The sequence below is a fragment of the Salmo salar genome, chromosome ssa09 (assembly GCF_905237065.1).
Source record: "Salmo salar chromosome ssa09, Ssal_v3.1, whole genome shotgun sequence".
Classification (NCBI taxonomy): Eukaryota; Metazoa; Chordata; class Actinopteri; order Salmoniformes; family Salmonidae; genus Salmo; species Salmo salar.
The window spans coordinates 113,259,838-113,286,989 of NC_059450.1; the positions used below are offsets into that span (position 1 = coordinate 113,259,838).

Sequence of the window (27,152 nt, forward strand, 5' to 3'; positions counted from 1 at the left end):
TTTCTGGGTCAAGGTTTGGCTTTTTCAAGAGAGGTTTTATTACTGCCACTTTTAGTGAGTATGGTACACATCCGGTGGATAGAGAGCCGTTTATTATGTTCAACATAGGAGGGCCAAGCACAGGAAGCAGCTCTTTCAGTAGTTTAGTTGAAATAGGGTCCAGTATGCAGCTTGAAGGTTTAGAGGCCATGATTATTTTCATCATTGTGTCAAGAGATAGTACTAAAACTGAACTTTGGAGGAATACTCAGATTTAAGAGGAGTCCGTAATTTGCTTTCTAATGATCATGTTCTTTTCCTCAAAGAAGTTCATGAATTTATTACTGCTGAAGTGAAAGCCATCCTCTCTTGGGGAATGTTGCTTTTTAGTTAGCTTTGCGACAGTATCAAAAATAAATTTCGGATTGTTCTTATTTTCCTCAATTAAGTTGGAAAAATAGGATGATCGAACAGCAGTGAGGGCTCTTCGATACTGCACGGTAGTGTCTTTCCAAGCTAGTTGGAAGACTTCCAGTTTGGTGTAGCTCCATTTCCGTTAATTTTCTGGAAGCTTGCTTCAGAGCTCGGGTATTTTCTGTATACCAGGGAGCTAGTTTCTTATCACAAATGTTTTTTTTAGGGGTGCAACTGCATCTAGGGTATTGTGCAAGGTTAAATTGAGTTCCTCAGTTAGGTGGTTAACTGATTTTTGTCCTCTGACGTCCTTGGGTAGGCAGAGGGAGTCTGGAAGGGCATCAAGGAATCTTTGGGTTGTCTGAGAATTTATAGCACGACTTTTGATGCTCCTTGGTTGGGGCCTGAGCAGATTATTTGTTGCGATTAAAAAACGTAATAAAATGGTGGTCCGATAGTCCAGGATTATGAGGAAAAACATTAAGATCCACAACATTTATTCCATCGGACAAAACTAGGTCCAGAGTATGACTGTGGCAGTGAGTAGGTCCGGAGACATGTTGGACAAAACCCACTGAGTATAAGGGATCATAGCTTTCACCTGGATTCACCTGGTCAGTCTATGTCTTCAACCTGGTCTTAGCATTTAGTTTTACTCTATACTTAAATCCGAGAAACTCCATTTAGGTTGATATGGTATGTATTAATTTGTGGATGTCCATCACCCATTTCGTATGTTATGTTACGAATTAGAATTCGCATGATATGTTACGAATTTGCAAAACGTTTCATATGTTTTGAATTCTAGCTAGTTGGCTAACGTTAAAGGGAAACTGAATGCATTCAACTGAAATAAGTCTTCCGCATTTAACCCAACCCCTCTGAATCAGGGTGGTGCGGGGGCTGCCATAATCGACATCCCCTCGACGCTCGGGGAACAGTGGGTTAACTGCCTTGCTCAGGGGCAGAACGACATATTTTTACCTTGTCAGCTCAGGGATTCGATCCAGCAACCTTTCGGTTACTGGCCGAACGCTCTAACCACTAGTTAGCTAGCTGGCTAAAGTTATCTCGGCTAGGGCTTAGGGTTAAGTTTAGGAGTTAGGTTAAAGAGTTAAGGTTAGGGGAAGGGTTAGCTAAGTAGTTGCAAAGTGGCTAAAAAGTAGGAAGTAGTTGAAAATTTGCTAATTAGCTAAAATGCTAAAGTTGTCTGTGATGATATTCGAACTCACAACCTTTGGGTTGCTAGACGTTCGCGTTATACCAACCACCCTACTTTTGTATTTGCCTTAAGTAACCATCTGTCTTATGTAACCATACCAAACGTAACATATACTAATTTGAGTGTCCCTGATTTACATGTACTATCTAACGTCTAGTATAGAAGACCAGGCTGATTTCATGGGAAAGAGCAGGTGTTCCTAATGTTTTTTTTACACTCGGTGTATATCCCGGACACGCCTTAGATAACGGACGCTCTTAACTATCTCGTGTCTTCCTGTTTTAAAAAACAGCCTATATTCCCTTCTCTTTCCATTCGATAGGTTCTGAATATGATTTTGGGCTAGGCTACGCTTTCATCATTTTATGCATGCATGGCTTTCTTCCGATCAAGCAATGAATGAATATAATGGAGTTCCATCTCATACATTTCTTTGAATAGCCTTTAAATGTAAGGTAGCCAGGCGACTAATAATGAGAGAGAACAAATAATATCAATAGCCTATAGAAAAGTTTAATCAAGTTTAAGCTTATTAAGAGATACATTATCTGTGTGGGGGGTGAAAAGATCCTTTAAGACTAGTTAAAGTTATGAACAGCAGCTTATTTCCCAAATATTATAATAGCCTAAGAAGGTATTGTCCTAAAGTTGCCACTTTCAGAAAGAACAATAATGAAAGTTGAAGTCTATACGCCTAGGCATAGACTATTCTCAAGACAAGACAGCCCGTTCTCCATCAGTTGCAGCTGTCACTTTGCTCCGTCATGTGCCCGCCACACAAACACAGACAGACACACGCAAACCTGTTCCATGCTGAAGCTACACCAGAAAAGAATATTAGAAAAGATTTGCCTGCACTTAGCCTCTGCCCAGGCTTTCAACAACATTAGGCCTATATTTTGTCATGATTCCTCCAGTTGTAGCATGTGATTTCTTTACTATAGCCCAATGGTGGTTTGACATCGTCCAAACCTAGTGTGTGTGTTTGTGCATAGCCTAATATATTTGATCGGAATTTTCAGTGCCAAGTTCTGTTTGCTCTTGGTAATTCCAGTCTAAACAATCAATGAGCCCTAAACAAGATTTCTGAGCTAATGAGAATTGCATGATTTGGACTATTCCCACTGGGCACAGACGTCAATTCAACGTCTATTCCACTTTGGTTCAACGTAATTTCATTGAAATGACATGGAAACAACGTTGATTCAACCAATGTGTGCCCAGTGGGTTGTCACCAATAACCCATTTTATATATTTGGGCCGATGTCTTCTTAAGCTGGGAGGTAGGGAGAGTAGGATTTAGAGGGATGTTACCATGGAAACGTGCACCATCCCTTTCCCCTCTGGGTCTTATCAGGGAAAGTCTGGAAGATGGCGGTGCACATGATGAACTACAAGCAGATAGTTTGTTAGACAATGCAAATTTATCTGCAGCATATCCATCTCTCTTTCTCACCTTTAAATGTAGGCCATCTACTCTGACCTATACCAAATGTCTTGTCCAGTGATTTTGTCCACCTTTGTGCTCTTCTTTATTCCCAGGCACATTATGACTGATCTCTATCTGTAGGCAATGTGCAGTTTAGTCACTTTGTACTGTACTCATTCTTAAGTGGGTTTTGATAGATGAACAAGGTGACAATGAAGGATTCATTTCTAACATACATATGTTGATAAGAACAAGATATTTTCTTATCTCAAAGCTGAAACGAAGCATTACCAGGTGGGTTTTTGAAAGGTAATATATTGACATAATGGGATGAAACAGGGGAGGCAGTCATGTCAGACAGGGACACAGACAAATGGATGTGTTTGCTGTTTCTCCCTCTCCTTTCTGTCTGAGGCAATGAGCGGGGGCGCTGGTGGCAGCTGGGATCTGAACGATAGAAACGTTTTTAGTTCTCTCTCTAATTGTGTACAACTGAGCAATAATTTATAAACCAGTACTACATGATCATGTCTGTACATTGTGTGCGTGGTTTCTCTTGGGTTTTCCAGTTACACTTTACTTGAAGGTTACATTAATTAAGTATGTACAGTACCAGTCAAAAGTTTGGACACACCTACTCATTCAAGGGTTTTTATTTATTTTTTATTTGTTTTTTTCTACATTGTATAATTATAGTGAAGACATAAAACTATGAAATAACGCATATGGAATCATTTAGTAACCAAAAAAGTGTTAAACAAATCAAAATATATTTTATATTTGAGGATCTCCAAAGTAGCCACCCTTTGCCTTGATGACAGCTTTGCACTCTCTTGGCATTCTCTCAACCAGCTTCATGAGGTCACTTCGAATGCATTTCAATTAACAGGTGTGCCTTGATAAAAATTCATTGGTGGAATTTCTTTCCTTCTTAATATGTTTGAGCCAATCAGTTGTGTTGTGACAAGGTAGGGGTGGTATACAGAAGATAGCCCTATTTGGTAAAATACCAAGTCCATATTATGGCAAGAACAGCTCAAATAAGCAAAGAGAAACAACAGTCCATTATTACTTTAAGACATGAAGGTCAGTCAATCCAGAACATTTCAAGAACTTTGAAACTTTCTTCAAGTGCAGTTGCAAAAACCATCAAGCGCTGTGATGAAACTGGCTCTCATGAGGACCGCCACAGGAAGGGAAGACCCAGAGATATATCTGTTGCAGAGGATAAGTTCATTAGAGGTACCAGCCTCAGAAATTGCAGTCCAAATAAACACTTCACAGAGTTCAAGTAACAGACACATCACAACATCAACTGTTCAGAGGAGACTGCGTGAATCAGACCCTCATGGTCGAATTGCTGCCAAAAAAAAAACACTGCTAAAAGACACCAATAAGAAGAAGAGACTTGCTTGAGCCAAGGAACACGAGCGATGGACATTAGACCGGTGGAAATCTCTCTTTTGGTCTGAGTCCAAATTTGAGATTTTTGGTTCCAACTGCTGTGTCTTTGTGAGATGCAGAGTAGGTGAACGGATGCTCTTCGCATGTGTAGTTCCTACCATGGAGGATGAGGTGTGGGGGTGCTTTGCTGGTGGCACTGTCAGTGATTTATTTATAATTCAAGACACACTTAGCCAGCATGGCTACCACAGCATTCTGCAGCGATACACCATCCCATCTGGTTTGCGCTTAGTGGGACTATCATTTGTTTTTCAACAGGACAATGACCCAACACACCTCCAGACTGTGTAAGGGCTATTTGTCCAAGAAGGAGAGTGATGGAGTGCTGCATCAGAAGACCTGGCCTCCACAATCACCCAACCTGAAGCCAATTGAGATGGTTTGGGATGAGTTGGACCTCAGAATGAAGGAAAAGCAGCCAGCAAGTGCTCAGCATATTGTGTGAACTCCTTCAAGACTGTTGGAAAAGCATTCCATGTGAAGCTGGTTGAGAGAAAGCCAAGAGTGTGCAACGCTGCCATCAAGGCAAAGGTGGCTACTTTGAAGAATCTAAAATGTAAAATATATTTTTATTTGTTTAACACTTTTTTTGGTTACTACATCATTCTCTATGTGCTATTTCATAGTGTTGATGTCTTCACTATTATTCTACAAAATAGTAAAAATAAAGAAAAACCCTTGAATGAGTAGGTGTGTCTAATCTTTTGACTGGTACTGTATGTGGTACGGTATGTGGCATGTGCCAAATTGTACAGTATGTGCATGTGCCAAATGGTACAGTATGTGGCATGTGCCAAATGGCCAGACACAATGTGTTAATTAAAGTGGACTTTAGGGTGTCATAACTTACAATTATCACTTAAAAGATTTTTTCAATGTCTGAGACCCTTAGTTGATGACTTTGTCATATACTGTACTTTGAGGTCAGGTAAGTCTTTGAAGTGAGGGGTACAGTAGGTCTGTGGGAGCACAGTGGGTTATCAACCTTAATGAGACTGGAAAGATAAACCACATGGTTTGTGTGCTTGCAGGAGGTCGTATCTCACTCTCTCTTTCTCTCTCCCAGCCTCTTTCTCACGCACTCAATGCATGCGTATACTAGTGAGCATAAAGTGTCTGTTAGCGGGAACGAGACATCTCTAGTGGATACACGAGAAATCTTTCTCGGTCAACACAGAGTACAGGCAAAAGGCATTTTAGGTCAGTTCATCCGAAGACTGTCATCTCTCAGATTGCTCATCATGGACTGCCACATTGTGAGTACATGCTTGAAATTAATAATGTATTTTGTAAGATATTGAACTAATATCTAACAAGTAACTATACGAAACTATTCCTTTGTTACAGCTTTTTAACAGAATTACAGAGTTATATCATTCTAATTGGGTAATGGATGAATTAAAAGGCATTTATATATGTGTTGACAGAGCTTTATATTTTAGTAACCCTCAGAAAATAATTTGTTTCCTTGTTATGGTCTTTTGGCTTGCTTGTTTCATTAAGACTCCGACTATCAGCCCTGGAAACTCGAGCTGTCTGATCTACCAGGTGTCCACTGCACCTGCTTCAGCTTCTTCATAAAGCAACTTTCTGCCAAATTGGTCCTATATTATTTGCATATGGATTAGTTGAAATGCTTTAAATTGATAATTAATGAATATCTATGGTATAATGATATTGATAGCCATAATGAATATAGGTTGTTAAAAGTATGAGTAGGCTGTTGAAAGTATGAGTATGTTTATTTTTGTTCATTGATTGCAAGTCATTTGAGCTTATTGAGATGACACATTTAGAGCCTACTGTAGATTAACCCCTTGAAGAGTTAGAAAAACCTCACGCCGGAATGAAAAACACTCCTGTCTTTCTGCTGCTGTAAGATATGCGAATGTTGGCATCCTTTTGAGTTTTGCCTCGATCTCTTCATTCAAAGACTCAATCATGGACACTCTTACTGACAGTTGTGGCTGCTTTGCTTGATGTATTGTTGTCTCTACCTTCTTGCCCTTTGTGCTGTTGTCTGTGCCCAATAATGTTTGTAACATGTTTTGTGCTGCTACCATGTTGTGTTGCTACCATGCTGTGTTGTCATGTGTTGCTGCCTTGCTATGTTGTTGTCTTAGGTCTCTCTTTATGTAGTGTTATGTTGTCTCTTGTCGTGATGTGTGTTTTGTCCTATATTTATATTTTTTATTTATTTTTAATCCCAGGCCCCCGTCCCCGCAGGAGGCCTTTTGGTAGGCCATCATTGAAAATAAGAATTTGTTCTTAACTGACTTGCCTAGTTAAATAAAGGTTAAGTAAATAAATAAATAAAAATCCTACTCAGCCGTTAAAGCTAAGCTAATGAATGCTAGCTTTAATGCTATCTGTAATAGTGGGTGGTCACACTCCCACACTAAGGGGTTTCACTGAGGACACTCCATACAGTGCAGTGGGTTTTCTTTGTGTCGCCTATGCACCAAATTGTTAAGAGGGGATGAGCAACTGGTGGGATGCAGCGGACGTGTTTGGATGATTGCTGACAACTATGTCACTGTTCTGTAACCACTTGTGAATAAGGAGATTTCTACCTCACCCACCTATCCACCACTCACCAACCCAGCTTTTTGTATTCTGCCAGTAATAAGCTACATGGTATGCAATGGTGCTGTCTTTGTGTCATGAGAGTGTCAGAGAGAGAGTCTGAGAGATCTAAAGTTGAATTCCCTTTATGTTCTTCTCACTCTTGATGGACAGTCTGGCTGACTGTCAACTTTTGAAATCGGGAATCACAGAGGAACAGAGAGACATATTTATTTTCTGTGCATGGTGTTGAGTGTCAGGTCAAGCAGTTTGGAAACATTGTTTACATAGCAGTTACCCCGTTCCAGCTTAGCAATGGCAGAAGTTCAGGCAATAAGTGTGAGAGAAAAAACTCCGGAAGATGGAGCTTCTGTTGTAGACTCTTAAGCCCTTGGACCCTTTAGGACCCTGAGGATGCAATTGATGGGGATATTTCACTATCATTGACAAGCACAGACAGCCTGATATCCACTGGTGTTGTTCTCAGGTGGATTTAGTCATTTTGGGTCCCTAGGCAGAGGTTAATCTGGGGCTCCTCCTCATGCGACATTACCTCAACCAAGCCCCCTCCTAATTTCCTCATTTCTCAGATATACTTTCCTCCTATAGGAAGAATGCAGCCAACCCCAGGAGGAGGAGGACATCATGGACATACCTCTGGACGACCCAGAGGCCAACAAGGCAGCTGCCAAGATCCAGGCTGGCTTCCGTGGTCACATGACCAGGAAGAAGATTAAGCCTGCTGACAAGCCTGAGGGGGAGGAGGAGGATGAGGAGGTGAGCAGCAGTGGTGAGGCCCTCAACGGCAACCAGGGGGGGACAGGTCAGTGACTCTAGTGTCCCCTGACACCCAAACAGACACACACGTAGACCCAAACTGGTTTAGGCTGGTATTAGCCTTGATATCCCCTCAGGACTAATCTGGTGTAGACCTATGTCATCAGTAACAGTTCTGCACAAATTATTGCTGTCTATTTTCAGCTAGTAACTTTCACTTTGGACATTGGCTGACAAACCAATTATGGATCTGATGCTTGTGTCCCTAACATCCTCTACATCTTGTACATTCAGCTTTGCACACTATTAACTAAGTAACAGGATGCCTATTTTGTGTCCATAACAATATTAACTGCATTTATTGATCTGTTTTTCAACATCAAATGCATACATTGTATGCATAATGCAAGGGTCTTATGAAGGACCACCATTTTAACACTGCTTGAAAGCAATTTAAAAGCCATGCATTATTAACTAGGTCTGTTAAAGGCCCCTAATTAAGTTATTTCAGTGTGAGTAATGTGACACACTCCATCCAGTTCTTTAATTACTCTATAAAGGCTGCAGTGCCTGATTGAAACCTACAATTAATGTCTTTATGGAGTGATTATTAATGAATACTCCATTAGTTATATTGTCAAATAGATGGATGCATTCGAATGAGAAATGTTGATCACAACTCAAACGTGTGAGATGGTGTCGGTGCCCAAAACCATGGAAAATCTTACCTTTCTATCTCAGAACATCTAGATATGTCATTCACTTTATATTTGAACACGATCTAATCAACACCTTTTGTGGTGAAAATATATTTAGGGCAAAACTGTACAGTTTGCACAAATAAATGTTGAAAGTGGTTTGTCACAATATTTTCATATTTGAGCTCCAGTACATTTTTTGTCAGTTTGTGTTTAAACATATCAGCTACTGAAATGTGAGTTTTTTTGGTGGGTGACTGAAGCCTCAAGAATACTTCCAGGAATCAGAAAGTGTACATTGCAGCTTATTTCACAGGTTCTGATTCCAGGGGCAGAGCATACAACATTAGTGTGTTACCCATCCGAAAAACAATGCATTTGACTTGTTTGCTATCATACAGCAACAGCACATATTATGCAAACAGGCAACCACCAACACTTCACTGGTTCGTCCTTTGTTTAATAAAAAATGGGACAGGACATTGTGTGGAGTTTAAAGTGTTTATTGTCAGTTATATTTGTTGGTGTTCATTCTTGTGTTGAGTGTGTGAAAAAATGGGACAGGGGTTAGAATTAGGGATACACCAATATAACATTTTTGGCCGATATCCAATATTTTCCTTGCCAAAAAAAAACAACAATACCGATAACTAATATTTAACATTTTTACGGTCTTTTAAGCATTCTAGTACAGTTAAATAGTTGAAACACACACACTGACCAAAACGTTATTTTGTTGGCATTTACGTAGGAGTGTTCATGTTTCCAAGTTTCAAACATGTTCTCAAATGCCATTAAAATGGCAGCAGCGGTATGAGAATCAGCACATTCTTGAGCATGCAATACAGCTTTCCTCATTACGAAATCCTCGTCGACCCACTATGCTGTCAGACTCATAATGCTCATGAGGCTGACATCGCTGGTCCAAATGTCAGTCGTGATGGATGTGAGTTTCAACAATACTGTGTAACTCCAGTAGGGCAACATCTGAAAAATAGCGCCAACTTGGTAGTGTGTACCAGTGCTCGACCAGTCGGCAAAAGCCAACATCATCCACGACAGAGAACAGCTGATTGTCAAGGGCAATTAATTCCATTATCTTGGCGTTAAGAAATGTTATTACTCTTTCAAATGACTGCTCGACTTGTTGACTGCTCAATCCACACAGCAGACATTGTGAGCTAGGTTAGGATTGCTGTGTTGCACGTGCAGCTCTGTATTTTTTGTGGCGTCATTACGTCATCTACCTACGTTATATTGGTATGCACGTCAGCTTTGACATCGGTTTTGCACATCAGCGTTAAACTAGACATCGGGCCGATGCTGATGTTGGCATTTTTAGCTAATATCAGCCGATTACGATATGCTTACCGATATATTGTGCATCCCTTGTTAGAATATGTTCCAGGTCAGGTTGTTTCACCTCTACAGTACTTGAATCGGGTTTGCCCCATCCTTGAGAAATACCAAGAAACGACTTTCCAATTTAAGCCTTCTCTGAACCTCACCAACCCCCAACCCAGTTCTTGGTTGCCAAGCATTTTTATATAGCGGTGTTATTTTTAACACCAGGTGCCTTATACCTCTGAGACACACAATAATTAATGTTCCTTGTCGTAGAGGCATCAGCCCGCTAAATCTCTCCCTCCTAGAGTAGCCTCTGCTTTTCATTTGGGTTATTGGCAACACTTCCAATGAATGCAGTCTTTATAATGCATTATAAATGAATTTATTACACCAAATATTCACAATGCATTCATCATAAGGAGGGTATTCATAGGAAGTCTTTCACCAGGATTAATAAAACCAATCAAGTCATTACTGTATGTTTTCAGTACTATCATGCTTATCACAACCTTTCGTGAGAAATCTCAATCTTGCGAGTGTCATTGTGCTGTTGGGGGTCAACATCACTATGGAGTGTGAGCGTGTAATGGGAACATGAATTCATCATTCCATCTGCAGTGCTAAAATCTGCTTCTTCATCTGTTTTTAGAATCAGGAGGATCGGACGGAGTAGAGAGAGATGACACATCTGTGCCGGAACAGTGAAGCCTCTGACCTCGATGAAGAGAAGAAGAAGAAGCATGGCTGTGGCTGTACCTTTTTTTCCTGGAGGAGCAACTTTCTATGTAACACAAAATAGCTGTGTATAATCCAGATTTTGGGATGCATCATTTCATTTGTGAACTCTTTAACACTTTCCTGCTTCCAGCCCCAATTTGTGTGGGTCGTCTTTGACCCAAATTTGCATCTCTCACTGCATGTACTTGTGAAACTTCTGGTAGTGTGCTAGTCTAGAAGAAGCTGATAATAAGTGTTTTCCCATGCTAAACAGGGCTAATTTGAGTTGAATATAAAGGTTGTGTACAATTATGCATTATGAATACACTTCAACCGCTGGAATGCTTGTTTCTGCGTTGTTTCAAGTGCTTGTATAATTACTATTTCATTATTTTTGGCGTACACAATATTGCTAAAAGGGAGGAAGAGACCCTATTGGTTATTGTAAGGTATATTATTTAAGTTAATGATTCATTTATTGTTATCTATATTTGCAGTCTTTAAGTGTTGTGCACCATAATGAATAATGGAATCACTTTCACATATTGGTCAGCATTACCATTTTCTCCAAATCAGATCTTCCAACACAGCATGCAGTGCAGTGTACTATAGTTTATTTGCAGATAGTAGTAATCATGTACAGTTTTATCCTTAGAGAAATGGAGTCATATCATCTGCTACTACAGTATGTTTATGGGTACAGAATTTGTGTTTCATATAAAATGCTGACCTAAATCAGGTGTATGGTATTACCATCGGGTTGGAACCTAAATTATATTTCAATCATTTGTTCTGAACTGGTTCTTACCCCCAAAAAGTACCCGTTTTTTTTTTTTACATTATCTTGACATTAAATTACTTCACCAATCAGTGCGGATAGAGCAGCTTGCAATGGAGCGGGCAAGCCATAGTTGTTTTAGCCTAGTGCATGGGCGCTATCTGCTGCCTACATGCTGACCACACCACTCATGTCATGTGCGCGAGCGTTGCAAAATAAATGTACACATACATGTTATTCAATCATTGCACCCACACTGCTCAAGAGCGTCAACGAGCATCTGCGTAGCCAGTCGCTAAAATAGAACTTGGTTCTATTTGTTACACTTGATGCGCTGCAAGTCCCGCCTCTCCCATCTCCTCATTGGTTTTTAGCAGCATATACCCACGTGGGTGATTGAAAGATGAACTGAGGTCCACACTCCAGCCCAGTTGGTAGTGATAATGTACCTTAAAGTTGGTTTGCAACCGCCATATAAAGTCCAAAGAAAAAGAAGAAGCCTGAAGGAGGAGAGTTTACTAGAAACAAACTCGGTTTACTGTTTTATCTGTGGATTAATTGTCAGAGTAGAGGACCTTGTGCATTTCAGTTAAAATAACAACCTATTGTTTATATCCCAGGACAAATTAGATAGCAACAGCAAGCTAGCTAGCTAAATTGCCATAAAAATGTAAATGTTTTTCGACCTGTCCCCAAATTAATAGAGTTGGTTCAGCATTTGTTTTGATATTTCTACCTGCGTGTCCTGATCGCGTCTGGTGTGGGTGGACAAAATCAACATGCGCACAATGGCGCGTGCGCGCCGGTCTGGTCAGCATGTTAGGCTACAGTTGTTTACATGCGTGATAGACGGGCAAGTGTATGGCATGAGATTAGACTGAAATTTTGCTGGTCGGGAGAGAGAGAGATGGTGGATGACATGCTGACCACACCGTTCGCATTGCAAAATAAATGTACACACATGTTATTCAATCATTGCACCCACACAGCTTGCGCGCGTCAATGAGCGTCTGCGTGGCCAGGCGATAAAATAGAACTTAGTTCTATTTGTGACGCGCTGCAAGTCCCGCCTTTCCCATCTCCTCATTGGTTTTTAGGAGCATATACCCACGTGGGTGATTGAAAGATGAACTGAGGTCCACACTCCAGACCAGTTGGTAGTGGTAATGCAGCTTAAAGTTGGTTGCCAACCGCCATATAAAGTCCAAAGAAGAAGAAGCCTGAAGGAAGAGAGATTTCTAGAAACAAACTCAGTTTACTCTTTCATCTGTGGATTAATTGTCGGAGTAGAGGACCTTGTGCATTTCAGGTAAAATAACAACCTAATCTTTAAATCCAAGGACAAATTAGCTAGCAACAGCAAGCTAGCTAGCTAAATTGCCATTAAATGTTTAATGCTTTTTGACCTGTTAATATAGGTTTCTATGGAGGAATGTTGAATGTCTTTGAACTTCCGAGAGTTGGCTTAAAGTTGGACCAAAGCTAGCTAGCTATCTATCAAGCTTGTGTGTGCAGAGTGGCACCAGAATTAAAAACACGTCTTCCCTTTTTGTAGTTAATAAATCCAATGTGAAACGTGATAACTATAGCATCTGTAACTAGCATTAAAAAAATGAATCCATTCTTCTCTTAAAAATCTCCCTAATTTCTGAATCACGCTTGTAACGTCAGTAGGCTACAGTAGACTAAGCTTCATAGGGAGAGGGGCCGGTTGCCTACACATGCACACACTGGCAAAGATTTTCAGCTGTCAGGCAGACAATGGAATATGTTTCTGAGTGACAGAGTAAGGGCATAGGCACCTTGTTGCATTACTTGTGGTACTGATGAAAATGCCTGGAACGTAAAATAACATTATTAAAGGGTTCCCATGCTTTTAATTACGGTTCTGTTCCAGAACAGTATAGATCACATTCGTTCCGTTTCTGATTCTATTCCTCTAAAAAATGTAGTTATTTTCCAGTTTTCGGTTTTGTTCCCTGAACCAGTTCCAACCCCTGATTATCATCATGCTTCATGAACAGATTTAATGAAATCATTGTAAAGGAATTACAGTTGTGAATCAATAAATCCATATAAAATGTTTGTGTAGGAAATCATTTTCAGCTGTTCAGAGCACCATATGTAATTCATGAGTAATAGTCTTGAACCTGACCCTTTCCCACTCATGGATAATGGATATGGTGATGAGTGTTTCAAAAAGATTAGTAATTTATATGTAGAAGCAGTGATTAACACTTAACCTGCAAAGTACTGTATCCAAGGTTATTGAACTAGGATTATGGAATGAATCAATAATAACAGCAGCGTCTTCAAGCTCTATCAATATGATTACAAACATGATCACACTGACTACAGAACATGATCTATCACCAAATATTGAATGGTGTTTCATAGAATGCATCAACCCTATTTTTAAAGGGAAAGTTCAGGATTTTACAACTTGATGTTAGATGATTCCTCACCCTGAAAGTAGTCTAAAAACTGTAATCTGAATTTCCCCTTAAAGAGAGAAATGGATTCCAAAAGTAATGTAGGGAATGCAATCTCAAGACAGAACAGTTTTTTTCCACTCAACCAGTTTTTTTTCACTCAACTGTAATGCAGCATAAGCACAGCTGTTAATTGAAAAGTCTTCCCACCACTATGAAGTTGAAACAAATGGTGACTGATCTTCCGTGAAAAGCTGCCTCTGTAGGGGAACTTCAGGAATAACTCACATCACATGACCAGTAGTAGACTTGATTCATTTGTTTTGTTCGGTTGCACATACTGGTTTGATAAGTGATGTTTGAACAGAATCTAATATTTCCCCAGTTTCCATTCATGTTGCAGCTTTGAATATAATACATATGATTTTTCTCTGAAAAACATTTTCATTGTTTCTCACATCTTAACAGGTGCATCACTGATGTCAAATATCTTATCACTTTACAAATAATAGTAATAATTAATAATAATAAATTATGAGATTTTTATAGTGCTCTTCATAACAATGTCAATGATGTCCAATCTCAGCGATGTCCTTTACAGTGAATCTGTATGGATACTCCTTTAGTCGAAAACATTACAGTCATAGTCAGTGTTGTTTCATTGGCTTAGGTGCTCTTTCTGTTGCCTTTTCTCTCCATATGAGAAAAGTGCAGGGTTGAGATATGGAAGGAGGAAGCATAAGACTCACTGACAGCTCACCCACGCTCACTCCCACACACATCTGAGCTCAGCCCAGCCACACAGAGGCACTGAAGGAATCTCTCTCCCCCTCTGAATGTGTCCTGTCACCAGCTGCTGACTGATAAGGTATTAAAGAGACATTCTACTGGTTTTCCATGGCAACACAGCCACAGAAGACAGCACTAGTTTCTCAACTTGACACAGCTCCACACCACTTCTCTCTGTGTTCCCACAGGTATCCAGAAACCAAACTTAGCACTTCAGCAGCAGGGAACTGTAAATTAAGAGTTTGATGGATAGCTTAGTCCAAAACAGTTAACATTATCTTAGTTATGTTGTGTATTTCACCATGGAAAGATTAACAGCATCCAAATACAACAATTAGTTAATGAATGTTTTTCAATGTAGAAACATACTGTTCCAGAAATACAATTCTTTAGCTGAAATAGAATGCAATGTCAGTCATTTGTAAATAGATATGTGGTTGTGTTTAGTCCTTTAAGGGCTGTTGAATGTTGTGGGGGTTTTCAATGAGTCTGTGTGTTTGAAAGTCAGATTTTTTTTTTTTCAATGTTCATCCGGATTGATTCGCTCTCTTAGTTCCCTCACACAGCTTGTCAGTGCAATTACTGTATTCCCCTGGGCAGCAATTAGTGGTGGAAGTGAGTCAAACTCAACAGCAGAGGACACTTGTATGTTCTATTGGTCACCACGGTCATCATCATCATCATGTCTACGACCTCACTCTTTAAGGACAGGGCTCGTATTTATAAAGTGTCTCAGAGTAAGAGTGCTGAACTAGGATCTGTTCTCTCCTGCCCATATAATCTTATTCATTATGATCCTAGATCAGCACTCCTACTCTGAAACGCTTGGGGCATACGGCTCCAGATTCTAGGTTATCCAAACTGTGGGTCATTGGGGGTACGATTGAACACAATATGAATTTCACTGATAACTGGATCACTCAGCCCATACTGAAAAGGGACAATACTGCATGATGCACACTAGCTCATGAATACTGAAGAGCTACATTCATTCGTAGATTTGAGAAGATTAGATCTAATGGAGGCTAGCCATATCAGAGCTAGGAATAGGCCTTTACATTTACATTTACATTTACGTCATTTAGCAGACGCTCTTATCCAGAGCGACTTACAAATTGGTGCATTCAACCTTATGATATCCAGTGGAACAACCACTTTACAATAGTACATCTATATCTTTTTTTTTTGGGGGGGGGGGGGTAGAAGGATTACTATATCCTATCCCAGATATTCCTTAAAGAGGTGGGGTTTCAGGTGTCTACGGAAGGTGGTGATTGACTCCGCTGTCCTGGCGTCGTGAGGGAGCTTGTTCCACCATTGGGGTGCCAGAGCAGCGAACAGTTTTGACTGGGCTGAGCGGGAACTGTGCTTCCGCAGAGGTAGGGGGGCCAGCAGGCCAGAGGTGGATGAACGCAGTGCCCTTGTTTGGGTGTAGGGCCTGATCAGAGGGGCCGTTCCCCTCACAGCTCCGTAGGCAAGCACCATGGTCTTGTAGCAGATGCGAGCTTCAACTGGAAGCCAGTGGAGTGTGCGGAGGAGCGGGGTGACGTGAGAGAACCTGGGAAGGTTGAACACCAGACGGGCTGCGGCGTCCTGGATGAGTTGTAGGGGTTTAACGGCACAGGCAGGGAGCCCCGCCAACAGGGAGTTGCAGTAATCCAGACGGGAGATGACAAGTGCCTGGATTAGGACCTGCGCCGCTTCCTGTGTAAGGCAGGGTCGTACTCTGCGAAAGTTGTATAGCATGAACCTACAGGATCGGGTCACCGCCTTGATGTTAGCGGAGAACGACAGGGTGTTGTCCAGGGTCACGCCGAGGCTCTTAGCACTCTGGGAGGAGGACACAATGGAGTTGTCCACCGTGATGGCGAGATCATGGAAAGGGCAGTCCTTCCCCGGGAGGAAGAGCAGCTCCGTCTTGCTGAGGTTCAGCTTGAGGTGGTGATCCGTCATCCACACTGATATGTCTGCCAGACATGCAGAGATGCGATTCGCCACCTGGTTATCAGAAGGGGGAAAGGAGAAGATTAATTGTGTGTCGTCTGCGTAGCAATGATAGGCGAGACCATGTGAGGATATGACAGAGCCAAGTGACTTGGTGTATAGCGAGAATAGGAGAGGGCCTAGAACTGAGCCCTGGGGGACACCAGTGGTGAGAGCACGTGGTGCGGAGACAGATTCTCGCCACGCCACCTGGTAGGAGCGACCTGTCAGGTAGGACGCAATCCAAGAGTGAGCCGTGCCGGAGATACCCAACTCGGAGAGGGTGGAGAGGAGGATCTGATGGTTCACAGTATCAAAGGCAGCAGATAGGTCTAGAAGGATGAGAGCAGAGGAGAGAGGAGAGAGGAGAGAGTTATGCCTTGCCTACATATACCATTGGGCTAAAGTTATTCCTTGCTGTCATCACAAGAGTCATACACACTGCATCTATAAGGCTGCATGTACACAGGCAGCCTAATTCTGATCTTTTTCCACTAACTGGTCTTTTGACCAAACAGATCAGCTCTTTTGCCAATAATTGGACAACATATCAGAATTGACCTGTTTGTGTAAAAGGATTCCAAGTCCACATTCAGTCTCTCCGACTTAGTAACAGTCTGGTCGACAGAGACTTGCTGTGTGTCTTCTCTCTGATATTGTGACAGTGTGTCTCATACATGAGCAGAAGACGGCCCCTTATACTCTTTGTTTTATATTTACAGCAAGTGTTTCCCTTGATTTAGGAGCCGTTAGAAGATGAGAGGGAGAGGGAGAGGGAGGGGTGTTTTTACCCAGGGCACAGAGGGCAGAGCAAGACAGACAGAGTCTAAGTGTGTGTCTCACGGCTCCAGGCTTTGATGGCTTACTACAGAGAAGTTTAAATACAGGGACCATGGGAGAGTTCCACTCAGGGCTGGCTCTAGCTTTTTGGGGGTCCTAAGACCCCCTCCCCGCCCCCGAAGCGGGCAAAAAATGTAGTGGCCCCCCTCTTGACTGTGGAGAGAAAAATTCAAGTTTTAAAATACATTTTCTGCAATTCTACTTATATTACCATGGGGCAGGGAGACATTTTTGTAGATTTACAGCAAGTTTTCTGAAGTTCTACTTATTTTGACAGTGGGCGCAGAGAACATTTTGCAATTTTATAACACATTTCATGCAATTCTATTCATTTCATGGATAATTGAGTGACTCTTAGTGACTGGAAAAAAATCTAGAAAAACTGCTGATGCAAAACCAAATTTCAAACTTACACCTTGTGTATTCTATTATTTTAACTCTCAACAGCAAGTTGAGACCCCAACTGAGTTCCAAAAAATGTTTTATAAAATAAACGTCCGGAGGCCCTATGTGTCCGCTTATATCACTTATGCCTGGAGCCGGCCCTAGTTCTGACAACAGCTTCTGCGTTAGCTAGCTCTGACATTCTACTTCTAGGTTTTTACACTGCTTTTGTTGAATGAAACAGTAAGGCAGAATGTAACCGTAAGGCTTTGCTAAGGTTGACTTATGGTGCAATGTACATCACTGACGGTCTCTGCATCAACCCAAACTGATATTGAAGTTTTGTCAATATTGTCTGATAAACAAGTAGAAAGCTGAGAGGTTATATCATGTTAACTAGCACATCTCTGTCTGATCTGACAAGTATAAGTCTGGTATCAGAAAATCCACCATGACATGCTGATTGCAGGTGTATAAATTGTGAGACTGAGCATTGAGTGGCAGGAGGAAAACAGTCATGATGATGGTGATAGTCTTTATGTTAAGGTGTTTAACCTTACTGTTTTGCTCATCCGTGAAATTGATATCCGTCCTTTGCATGTACAGTGCCTTGAGAAAGTATTCACACACCTTGAATTTTTCCCCATTTTGTTGTGTTACAAAGTGTGATTATAATATATATATATTTTCACCTTTATTTAACTAGGCAAGTCAGTTAAGAACCAATTATTTTGAACTATTACGGCCTACCCCAGCCAAACCCTAACGCAGACGACGCTGGGCCAATTGTGCGCCGCCCTATGGGACTCCCAATCACGGCCGGCTGTGACTCAGCCTGGAATCGAACCAGGGTCTGTAGTGACGCTTCCAGCACTGAGATTGTAATGAATACTCAGGGAGAAAAAGGTGTAGATTCACACTCAGATTGCGGCTGGTGTTTATTTCGCCTTTGCAGAAGGCAGGAATCGTGGTCACAGGCAGGCAATGGTCATACACAGGAAGGCAAACAGGCAGGTGAATCAAAACTAGGACTGAAGGCTATAACTGGTTCTCACAAATGAGCTAGGGAAAGGCTTAGTAGAGTCAAAACGAACAATACCGCTTAAAGGCACAAACAGAATGAACTGAACTAAATAAGGAGCTGATGAGACCAGGTGAGTAACTAACACAGGTGAAATCAATGAACAAAAATAAAAGACAGGGCTACGTTCAGGAACACAAAGAAACGGGGCTATGTTCAAGAACACAATGAAACAGAACACAAGGTTGACTAAGAAAATAAATACAGAACCTTACAGAGATGCAGTGCCTTAGACCGCTGCGCCTCTCGGGAGCCCCTACAACAATAATGGATGCGATTGTACATTTTTGTCAACGATCTCCACAAAATAATCTGCACTATCAAAGTGGAAGACAAACTTTAACATTTAAAAAATATATATATGAAAAAGCAAACGCTGATACATCTTGATTAGATAAGTATTCAACCCCACTGAGTCAATACATGTTAGAATCAACTTTTCCAGCGATTACAGCTGTGATTCTTTCTGGGTACATCTCTTAGAGCTGTCCACACCTGGATTGTGCGACATTTTCACTCTCATTATTTTCAAAATTCTTCAAGCTCTGTCAAATTGGTTGTTGCTCAACACTGTATAGTGTCAGAGAGATAACTTTTTATTTGTCTGAACTGCATTGTACAATACTGCAACAAGAAGCTGAATTGCAGGTATAGTTACAATGATAAGATGATCAGAAATATCAAAACATGTTATAACATCTATCATGATGTGTCCTTTATTGTTCATATCTCCAGTGTATTATTTCTGTAATGAGCATTGATTTTCTGTTCTTCTTGCACCACCTAGTGGCCACGCTGGGAACACATTACATGTTTTTTTTTTTAGTACTTCCCATACTTCTCTTCCCATCCTCTTACATCTGCGGTGTACTAACTAAGAACCAAATGGAAGCAAACGGGCTGTAACAGGGAGGGACTAAGCTACATTTGTCCAAAAAGAATAACTTGATTTAGTTGCAACACAGTTTGTGTGGACTAATACATAATCATTGTTGCTCTCATTTATAGGTGTGAGTCTGGAGGGGGGTGGGGGTGGCAGGGGGTGGGGACAGTAGTTGGGGAGAGGGGTTACTTGTTTTTTAAGAGCAGTTATTCTGTTTCTCTGATTTGGGTCCTTTTATAGAGCCTTTGGTTTATTAAACAATTCTGAGCAGCACTGTAGGAATGACAATCAAGGTACTGTCACTGAATACACTTGTTTTCAATTGCACTATATTTTGAAATGTATTGAAACCATATACATATGCTTGAAATATATGAACTCGTCATTGGTAACAGCAACTTTGACAGCCATACAATTGCAGTGCAGAAAAGAGAAACAATTAAATGTAACTATGTTCTTTGGCCACCCACCATAATAAATTTTAAAAACCGGTGCTTATTTATCCCTGTCTATGTCTAACAAAGCTGAGGATACACACACACACACAGTGCTTTTGTTCATGCTGGGATCCTGAGTGCTGTGGTTCAGAGCAGGCAGGCAACTGAGCCCAGTTTTTGCAGTCTTGTGCATTCTCAGGGACGTGCCTGGAGTGGACAAATCATGCTCATTGGGTGGGAGAGGGACTCAGCGCTTTACCCAAGATGAAGGAGGAGAGGAGGAAGACTTCCTTGAAAAAAGACACAGCTATTCCTTCACTATTTTCACTCTTCGGCCTCCTCCTTCTTTTCCAGGCAGGTAAGTGAACACTCAAACTTTATGACTTGCTTTTTTGGGATACACAATGTGGAAAAGAACTAGTGGCTGAGTCAGGAAATAAGTTTAAAGTAAGAGTAGTTTGAATGAATAGATATGTGACTATATTGGCAAATATGTTTATCACATAGTAGTCAGGTAATATGTGATAAGGCGATAAAGTGTAGATATTTGCGATTTTATTTCAATTCACAAATTGTTTCACATTTTTTTGGTTAGCAAATTAATTTGAAAATGTATTTGTTTTATAATACAGAATTTGGTTGTAACCATTATTCCGTTATGTACTTGATCAATTAATGAAATACTATGTTAAAGTAGGCTAAGTGCTATACAACATATTTCATTGGCCCAGGCAGTAAGAATTGTTTTGTCCTGGTGTACCCTCTGTGTAGATTCACTCCAAGGCACAGGTCTATTCAGCCATACAGCTGTAGTAAAAGGAACCTGGGTGAGTTGAGCTGTTGTTGGAAGTATAGGTTAACAATTATTATATTACGAGAAGAGGCTTTGGCGGACTTGGAGTTGGAGCCCAGGCAGTGGTGGTGGTGTCTCTGCATTAGGAGCCTGGCTCAGCCTGCTTCTGCTGTGTGGCTGTCTGTTGTGTCATTGTGACCATCCACTATTAGCAGAATCACTGAACCCTTGTGTCTCCTGCTTCTACAATCACAAAGAGCATGTCTCTCCCAGTGGCTTTTTATACCACGGGAGGGAGGGAGGAAATCAGGCCAACAATCCTGGCCTTTGTCTGCCTCTCCCGGCAACCTCCTTCAGGCTGAAAATTGTTGCCACGGCGATCGAGTGATGCCATGCAGACACGCTACAGGGAGCAGAGCTGTGGCCGAGGAGGGTCGGTACCAGACGCTCTCTCTCTATTGCCCCAGCATGACATGCAACAACCCATCCATTAGGTACAGCGCCCCTCAGTGGCTCTAGCCTATGGCTACATGTGGTCAAGGATGTGGTGACTTATAGGAAACTCCACTGTGAGTATAATGGCGTTACTGTGTGTGGTTTCCAGGGTAGAACTAGACTCTAAAGGATGATATGCAGGTTATGTTATAAACCATCCTCCTGTATGCTCAAGGGGGATCTATTAATGGTACACAAATCAAAACAGATGAAATACGTTGGGCTTGTTTGGAGAGGTCCTTACCCGTTATTGAATTTTCACTGAATGATTGATTGTGGTAATAATGAGGAAGTCTGAGGGCGCTGTTTTCACTTGTAGATTTAACTGGATTTTGAGTAGTCTTGATTTGAAAAGTCTACTTCTGGACTCATTTAGAATGGAGTGGAAACTTTAGACCCATATCTGACTTTATTTTATACTGTATATCTGTGAACGGCATATAAAGACAAAATACAAAACATCAGAATGTTCTAGACTCGTTATTAGGACCTTATACTCGAGCAGATCACTCTGCTTGTAGTGAATGTGGTTACAGTAATCAACCACTTACATGTGATCACTATATCCTGCACTGTATAGTCTGCCACAGTGTTCTACTGAACGTCATGTGTTGGACTGTGTCCATGCAGTCAGAGTGGCCGGCGTCAACATCACCAGTCAGGCTCATCTGGTCCGAGGCACGTTGGGTGGAGAGGCCCTCCTCTCCGTCAGCTACACCAGCACCAGCTCTGACCAACCGGTCATCAAGTGGCAGCTGAAGAGGAACAAGCAGCAGCCCATCACCATAGTCCAGTCCATAGGCACCAGCATCATCGGGAACCTGCGGCCCGAGTACAGGGACCGCATCATGGTGTTTGGGAACGGCACCTTGCTCCTCCACAACCTGCAGCTGTCTGACGAAGGGGCCTATGAAGTGGAGATCTCCATAACGGACGATCCCTTCACTGCGGAGCGCAACATCAACCTCACCGTAGATGGTAGGAAAGGTTCCTCTGTAGCTCATTTGGTAGAGCATGGCGCGTGCAACGCCAGAATAGTGGGAATCTTCCCAGGACCACCCATACATACAGTATGTAAAAGATTTAGGCACGCGTGACTGTAAGTCGCTTTGGATAAAAGTTTCTGCTAAATGGCATATTTAGTTATTATTTCAATAATTGAGATTGTATTTACAATACTGCTTTGGCTGACATCAAATAAACAGTCCAACAACTGACCAACTATTGACCTTAGTGAATTTACATCACATTATGCTATTCCTGACTGAGGTGTAAAGCTAAAAAGTGTGGCCACACTTTAAACAAAGTATATCTTATATCGTAGTATATCTTATACCTTTATAAGTTTTTTCTAAGGCCTACTTTAAAGAGTAGGTAGCTTGTTATTTCTTCACAAATAATTTACTGGTATAAGCCAATGCCATACTATATAAACAGTGGAGTACTGGTTATGTCTCCTGTAGATAATCTATTTGACATGTTGTTGTGTATTGTCCCCACAGTACCTGTGTCCAGACCCTTCGTCCAAATGATAGCCTCCTCTGTGCTGGAGTTGAGTGAACTCTTCACCTTACACTGTTCCCACGGCGATGGCACCAAGCCCACCTATGGCTGGCTGAAAGGGGGAAAGGTGCTGACCAATGACTCACGCTTGCTCCTGTCACATGACATGAAGTATCTGACCATCGCCCGGGTGCTGATGTCAGACGATGACATCTACAGCTGTACAGTGGAGAACCCAATCAGCAGCATGAGGAGTGTGCCTGTCAAACTCACCGTCTACAGTAAGCAGAACCACAGTTGTAGTACTTGCTCCTTAGCAAGCATATGTATCTTGATTGCTTCAGCATGTACCTGTCAGGGAAAGGTTGAGATACAAGTTAATTCTGAAGAAACTTAATTGACCGACCGACCGGACCGGACCGGACCAGACCAGTAAAAAGCTTGAGTTATTTATGAGGGCCAGGAGATAAAGGAAACCGGTGGAGCTGAGGTTTTGCCCCAGTGGAGCACACTAATCCTTCCTTCATTATTCCCTTACTGGGACAAGGGATGTGTACCAAATGGCACCCTATTCCATTTATAGTGCACTACTTTTGATCATGATCCATATGACTCTGGTCAAACGTTGTGCACTATATAGGGAATATGGTGCCATTTCGGTCGTAATCAAAATGTGACGTAATATCAGCTAGCCCAGTGAGGGTCCTATATTCTCTCCGTACATACAGCCCTGAACAAAGCCTCAAAGCAGCCACTTTCACACACAGACTTGGCTGGCACAGCTAGTTCTGGAAAACCTTAGCTTGGTTCCCGATCTGTTTGTGCTATCTAGTCCAGTACCAGGCTAGGAGAACCTCGCATTTTAACTCATTCTGCAATGCTTCCATTTTATTTTATGTTATTGTGGCCTCCACTAAAAGTTCTAAAGTGGAGGGTGTAAAGAGAGCCCTATAGTAGAGAAAGAGGAGAGTGTAGCTACTTTCCAGAGCCTAGAGGTGACATCTTTGTCTAGTCCGAGAGGACTCTTTGCTTGTACAGTGGTGAAGTGTTTGCGGTGTTTGAGAAAGGACTACTCTGTTAATCAAATGCTTCATTCCTTTGCTAGGACGGAGTTCCCTGTATATCATCCTTTCCACCGGGGGCATTTTCCTCCTCATCACCCTGGTGACAGTGTGCGCCTGCTGGAAGCCCTCCAAAAAGTAAGAGCTCCACATTGTGCCTCCATCTCCCTATTTTCTTTTATATGTCTCGGGAACCAGAACTAAGCACTAGGCAAGGAGCAGGCGGCTAGAATCTTAATGCCCTGGCCCAGCTCTCTACTACTCTGTGTCCAATGTTACACTAAGGTTCTGACACTGATAGTATCGTGTGGGATGGATTCTATCACTGTTGTTTACAATGCAATGATAATGGTGTCTCACTAGCCTGGTGCCAGAACTGTTTGTGCTGTATAGCCTACTCCTATAGTCATTGTTAATGTTGTGGCTATACAGCACAAACAGATCTGGGACCAGGCTAGATTTACACTGTATGCAGTATTTTAAAAACAATTGGGCTTACATGTTCTCGAGGAAACAGAAACTGAATGTAAATGGGCACCACACGAGTATACATGTGAAACACTCATCTCCTATTTGTCTCTCATTGGGGTTAAGAAAGAAGCGGCGGGCTGCCATGGCAGCCATGTTGCAGAGCTCTCCAGTATATGTAGAGAGGAGTGACATCAGTCACGAGGGTAAGGGGAGAGAGGGATGTGAGCTTTTGGCAGTTAGGTGCTTTTTGAGTGTGTGATATTCTTTGTTCCATTCGCTAAATGTTTAGTTAATTTATTTATTCTTCCTATTTCAGATATTTGAATGCAAACCTTTTTAGATGGATAGATTTCATGGCAAAGTTATAGTCAGTACACATTTTTTGCAGAGTAGTCCTACACTTAGTTTGTGCAGTTGTTTCACACATTGTTTCATTTGCAGTTGATGTGGTGCCAAAAACAATAGTCCATGGAACACCTGGCCGTAGGAGCCCAATGGCTCTTTACGTTGTCAATGAAGATGTAAGTCACAGATTTTTCAATTTACAAAGACTTGTTTATTTTCGAGAATGTTGCTAGTTTTCCCTTCATATTTTCTGCTTAAATCTATTCCTTCATTGTTGTTGTTCCAGGACAGTCTCAAAGATGAGGACGAGTATTCAGCCAACTCCATCAGCCTCTCAGTCCTCGCCCCGACCGGTTACCCCAGCCCCCTCCCACCGTCCTCCCACTCACCCGAGGCACCCACCCGGCCTGTCCGCAAATATCCCCATACCCCTGTGCCTTCGCCCCCTGCCACCCCACTCAGGCCCCCTGGCCAGCCACCTGTCACGCCCTCAGCTCCACCGCCTGGTTCACCTCCACATGTCCAGAGCTCTGGGCATAAACTTCGCCCTCCTGTGGGCATCCCCACCAATCGACAGACAGAGGAGCCCCCAGCCACCCCAGAGGCCGACGACCAGGATTAATGTCTGAATGACCACCCCCACTCACTTATCACTGCTTCACCAGTAGAATTCATCCACATCTATCCATGGACATGTGTGTATTATCTTGTCTGTTTAGTTGGGTTTTGATGTAAAGATATTTGTTACACCAGGATCAACTGCTCTGATCATGGTTTTCCTATATCCCTGGATACGTTGTTCAGTTTTTCCCACCAAGGTTTAAAAACATGAAACATCGTTCATACTGCACGACACCGCTTTGAGATTGTTTCTGGTGTGAATCAACTTGGACCAATGGCCTCCATGTAGCCTGACTCTAGATCACTTTGTGCTTTAGCCAACTCCTCTCTGCTGTGGTGACAATGACAGTCAGAACACATACAGATCTGGGACCAGGCTAACCCCCGTGGCTATTCTGATGAACTCCAGGAACATCTCCACACACATTTCTAGTACAGTATCCACCAATCATTTTTGCGGGGCAAGCCATGTATGGCAGTTGCCACATGGTAAGGGGCAAGGGGGATGTAAGTGGCCACAGTCAATTTACACTGGGATCTGGATATGTTATTACTTGAAAGTTAGGGTAATGATAATGCGAGGAGTGCAATTTGTTTGATTTGGTGCATCCAGTAGACCTACTGGGGAAGGGGGTTGCAAAGAAACTGCCATCCTAAGCCTTGGACTCATTATGTACATATGTCAATAGTGTATGTAATGTTCTTAGAATTGTTTTGGGGACCTTTTACCTCCAAATACATTTTTTCAAATAACATTTAATCCTAAAACCGTCTTTCTATTCCATGCTTCAAAATGAAGTATGCCATTTTATAACCTCAAAAATCGAACAATAAATGCTATGTTGGAAATACCATAAAATTGTTTTACTTTTACCCGTACAACACCATAAAAACTGTTATTTATTTTCAATAGTTTTATTTTCACATGCGTTAATACCTGTATTCTAATGGGCTCTTCCTGTAAGGGCTTCTGGGTAGAAGATTCAGTCAGAGCTGCCATAATGTGGTGTGTGGGCATGTTGCTATTCCACTCTCCCCTTATTATTTATTTTATTTCACATGATAAGTTATGCAGTCTCATAATTAAGTTTGCCATCTAATACAATGATGAAAGCACATTGGGCCAGCTTCTTCAACTGCAGGACCTACAACCCCACAGATTTATAGTAGCATACAGTATGTGGCCATGAGCTGCATGCCAGACTGCAAGTCCTTCTTGTGTCCAGTAGGTGATGCCCAAGGTCTTCTGTGTTTTTCCTAAGAAGTGCAACAGCGGAAGGTTTGATTGATTTTATTTTATTAGGATCTCTTTCAGCCCACAAAGGGCTATTTTTCCAATTAAAAAAAAATATAACGAAATGTTGAAAAACTACTACATCTAAGAAAAAACACAATACACGCAAACACAGTCACAAATCCTTAATGCTTTAACATATTACAAGATACAACCCCCCCCCCCCCACCCACCCACATACCTTCTATAGATGAGATAGCTTTGCTCTGTATGCTCTCTCAAATGCATTTAGCTGTAGTATTTCTAAGCAGTAGGGAATTTCATACACAGAACACAGTGATTACCGTAGTAACCTATGTTGTTTTTGCCAACTATCCCATTCAAATTTGCATCTGATTTCATAGTCTGTA

The 27,152-nt window shown here is 41.7% G+C and overlaps 2 protein-coding genes across 4 annotated transcripts in view; both read left to right on the top strand.

The window, feature by feature from the left end:
* Positions 1-13,475, top strand: part of LOC106612466 (eukaryotic translation initiation factor 5B) — a 25,302-nt gene extending 11,827 nt beyond the window's left edge. For 2 of the 3 annotated variants that reach the window (XM_014213613.2, XM_014213614.2), the window contains exons 6-7: positions 7,683-7,896; positions 10,545-13,475. In XM_014213613.2, coding sequence (XP_014069088.2) covers positions 7,683-7,896; positions 10,545-10,600 — 270 coding nt within the window. In that variant the 3' untranslated portion in view covers positions 10,601-13,475. The remainder of the gene's footprint in view (positions 1-7,682; positions 7,897-10,544) is intronic. The other variant, XM_014213615.2, reaches the window with a different exon arrangement.
* Positions 13,476-15,293: 1,818 nt separating this feature from the next.
* On the top strand, positions 15,294-26,361 carry LOC106612425 (hepatocyte cell adhesion molecule). Its single transcript, XM_014213538.2, has 9 exons — positions 15,294-15,348; positions 20,358-20,577; positions 20,991-21,046; positions 22,138-22,485; positions 23,010-23,291; positions 24,116-24,209; positions 24,666-24,745; positions 24,984-25,063; positions 25,174-26,361. Exons 1-9 carry the CDS (start codon positions 15,294-15,296, stop codon positions 25,507-25,509), a joined length of 1,551 nt encoding a protein of 516 aa, XP_014069013.1. The 3' UTR covers positions 25,510-26,361.
* Positions 26,362-27,152: the final 791 nt, after the last annotated feature.